General features: G+C 41.7%; 1 protein-coding gene and 1 non-coding gene across 3 annotated transcripts in view; both read right to left on the bottom strand.

Moving 5' to 3' along the window:
• Positions 1-756, bottom strand: part of LOC138022438 (deubiquitinase OTUD6B-like) — a 20,111-nt gene extending 19,355 nt beyond the window's left edge. For both annotated transcript variants that reach the window (XR_011126575.1, XM_068869568.1), the window contains exon 1: positions 644-756. Coding sequence is in view for 1 of the 2 variants with exons in the window: in XM_068869568.1 (XP_068725669.1) it covers positions 644-719 (76 nt within the window). In the remaining variant the exon portion in view is untranslated. The remainder of the gene's footprint in view (positions 1-643) is intronic.
• A 115-nt stretch (positions 757-871) lies between these two features.
• Positions 872-1,010, bottom strand: LOC138022513 (U4 spliceosomal RNA). The gene has a single exon (XR_011126592.1). It is a non-coding gene; the product is annotated as a U4 spliceosomal RNA (small nuclear RNA).
• Between the last annotated feature and the right edge of the window lie 1,490 nt (positions 1,011-2,500).

Here is a 2,500-nt window from a genome sequence, read left to right as displayed (position 1 = left end):
TCCTAGTTTGAGTGATTGCTTTATCAAACCCACGGTGGTCATGTTTCGATTGCCATGTGAATGTCTATTCAAAAGTTAACTAATCTGTTCATGTTGTCCTTCAGCAATGTGATGTGATGTGATGTCTTTGGAGGCAGTGCAAATTGATTGGCTAAGAAGACAATACTTAGCTGTTCTTAACATTAATGGTCTAGGAGAAAAAGTAAGATCCAAGAGAAATACAACATTGTAGGCTCCAAGTCTTTTGTCTATTGGCTGAGAAATTGGTGCTTTAGACCTAACATTGAAATTAAGTGCTTTACTCCTCATCATCATTGTTGCCCTGAAAAATTTTATAGGGTTGAATTGCCAAGAAAACCCCTGAAAGGGATATTTAACCCTTCTCTCCGTTCTTTTAGCTCATTCATCTTTCCTGTCCAAAGGAGGCACGATTGTACGACAGGATAAAGGAATGTATCAACCTCTATACGATGGTGGTTCGTTCGGGGGCACTTAGCCCCCAAAGCATGTTCTATTAAAACAGATCGGTAGTGATAATTGAACGACCAGGACTCAAGCTTGCATGTATACGAATAAAAGTCCTGTTCGTTCAACTATCAATACCGATTATCATTAAACAAGAAGAAAATACGGTTTGTAAAACCTTGAAGGTCTTTCGTCTCCTTTCTGTGCTGTTTACGAAGACGTCCCAGGGATGTTTCCTCCTCTTCGTCCGCCATGTTCTGATAGGATGTAATTACATGAAGATCCCTGTGACCGCAGGTCACCTGCACTAGGGACTCGGTAGTCACCAGTGTCCTCGCATGTCCTATTCAACGTTGAATAGACGTTTGTCGCATTCGATATGGCTTGCTTTGTTTGTTTCGTGGGGCCCACGTATGGGCCGTCAAAAATTGCAAAGCCGCCTATATTTCAAGGCGTCTTGCGGGGTATTGGGAAAAGTTTTCAATCAGCAATAACCGCGCCTCGGATGAACCTCACAGGCTACAGTAATGCCACTGCGCAAAGCTGTCAATAGATGGTGCGGAATCACTTAATAAGGCGTCATCATCTTACGATCATTATGGGACAGAAATGCGTAACACTCGGCTCACTCAGCAATTTTTTATGCTAAATCTTGAGATGCGGGGTTTCACAAAGATGGCTTTTATGTGCAGTTCGTAGTAATAGAAGAAAATAATTCTGTTATGGGCAAGGAAAAAAGAGCATTGCTAGAACGCCTGCGCATAACAGGATATGGCGTGATGCATGATACTGTGCATTACCTGTCAGGATACTGGATATTGTGTCAGATTGGTGCAACTTTGCATAATTTCGCATTTTTCCTGGGGAACATACAGCCATAACTAACGCCCATCCATTTATCTCGGAAGAAGTAGGATGCAAACCCGTAAGCCCTTCCCTCTTCGCTTCGACGAGGGGCTAACGCTCCGGCGAAACGTCAACTCACGTGTCTTTAATTTACTTTTATCAGCTAGTTCGATAAAACGTGATTTTCTGGATTTTTTCAGGTTAGCTTGCACCTGCTTAAGTTAGCAAATAAGTGCGTCCCAATAATAAACTACGATTATATTTTCCCCGGAAGGACTGCTTCTTGTTTTGACGCGTCTGTTACGGCTTCGGCTAAGTACTGGTGGGCGATGTATCATGTTTGGGATAGGACCGGCTAAGATAGCGGAGGACAAAAAAAAATTGTTATTCTGATTAGGCCTTGCTCATTAGGCATTGTTACGTTCGCTTTGTTCTTTTGTTTTATGGACATCTGGTATATGAATTGACAGTGAAGCAAGCGGTTGGTCATCTCCCTTTAGAGAAATGAAGGCGAGTGACCCATTGATGAGGCCGCGAAACTTTCGTTTTGATGCTTTGTGTTCGTGTCCTGCTACAAGAAAAACTGGATGTTTCTTCGGTGGTTCGAACCAAAATTTCAATGGTTAATAATTTGCATGATACAATGCCCCACAAACTTTGCTCAGTTTAAAATTCACTTTGAAAATTGATATTGGTTGTTAATTTGTCGGGCTTTATTTCAAGTCGTGATCTGCAGAAATTTTGCTCATTGAGCGAAGAAGAGACGAGAGACTGAAAAGGATAGATCCTAAAGAGGACTCCGAAGTAGAATTGAGGAAAAATGACATGAACAAGCTAACAAGGCCACTTTAACCACTTTTAAGATGTTCTTTACCGGCTTCTTCTAAATGATGACGTCAAGTGACTGACGGAGTAAGAAGTAACCACGTTGACTCCGAGGAAAGAAGAAGTAATCACATTTTCGTTGGAAAAATTCAAACCCACTCACTGTCTTAAATACATCTCCATTCGTTGACATGAAATGCATTTAAGACACCAACAGTGATCTTAAAATTTCAGTAGGTCTCAGTAAAACTGATGCGGCTTGTAAGGGACCACAGGCGCCTATGGTCCCGTAGCGGATAAAAGTTCACTGTTTCTTTACAAAAATGATTGGAACCGTTCCACTTTTTATCGGACCAGTGCCATT

Source organism: Montipora capricornis, chromosome 10 (genome assembly GCF_036669925.1).
Source record: "Montipora capricornis isolate CH-2021 chromosome 10, ASM3666992v2, whole genome shotgun sequence".
Classification (NCBI taxonomy): domain Eukaryota; kingdom Metazoa; phylum Cnidaria; class Anthozoa; order Scleractinia; family Acroporidae; genus Montipora; species Montipora capricornis.
The sequence above is the reverse complement of the archived record's forward strand: the minus strand, read 5'-3'. Positions and strand labels throughout refer to the sequence as shown.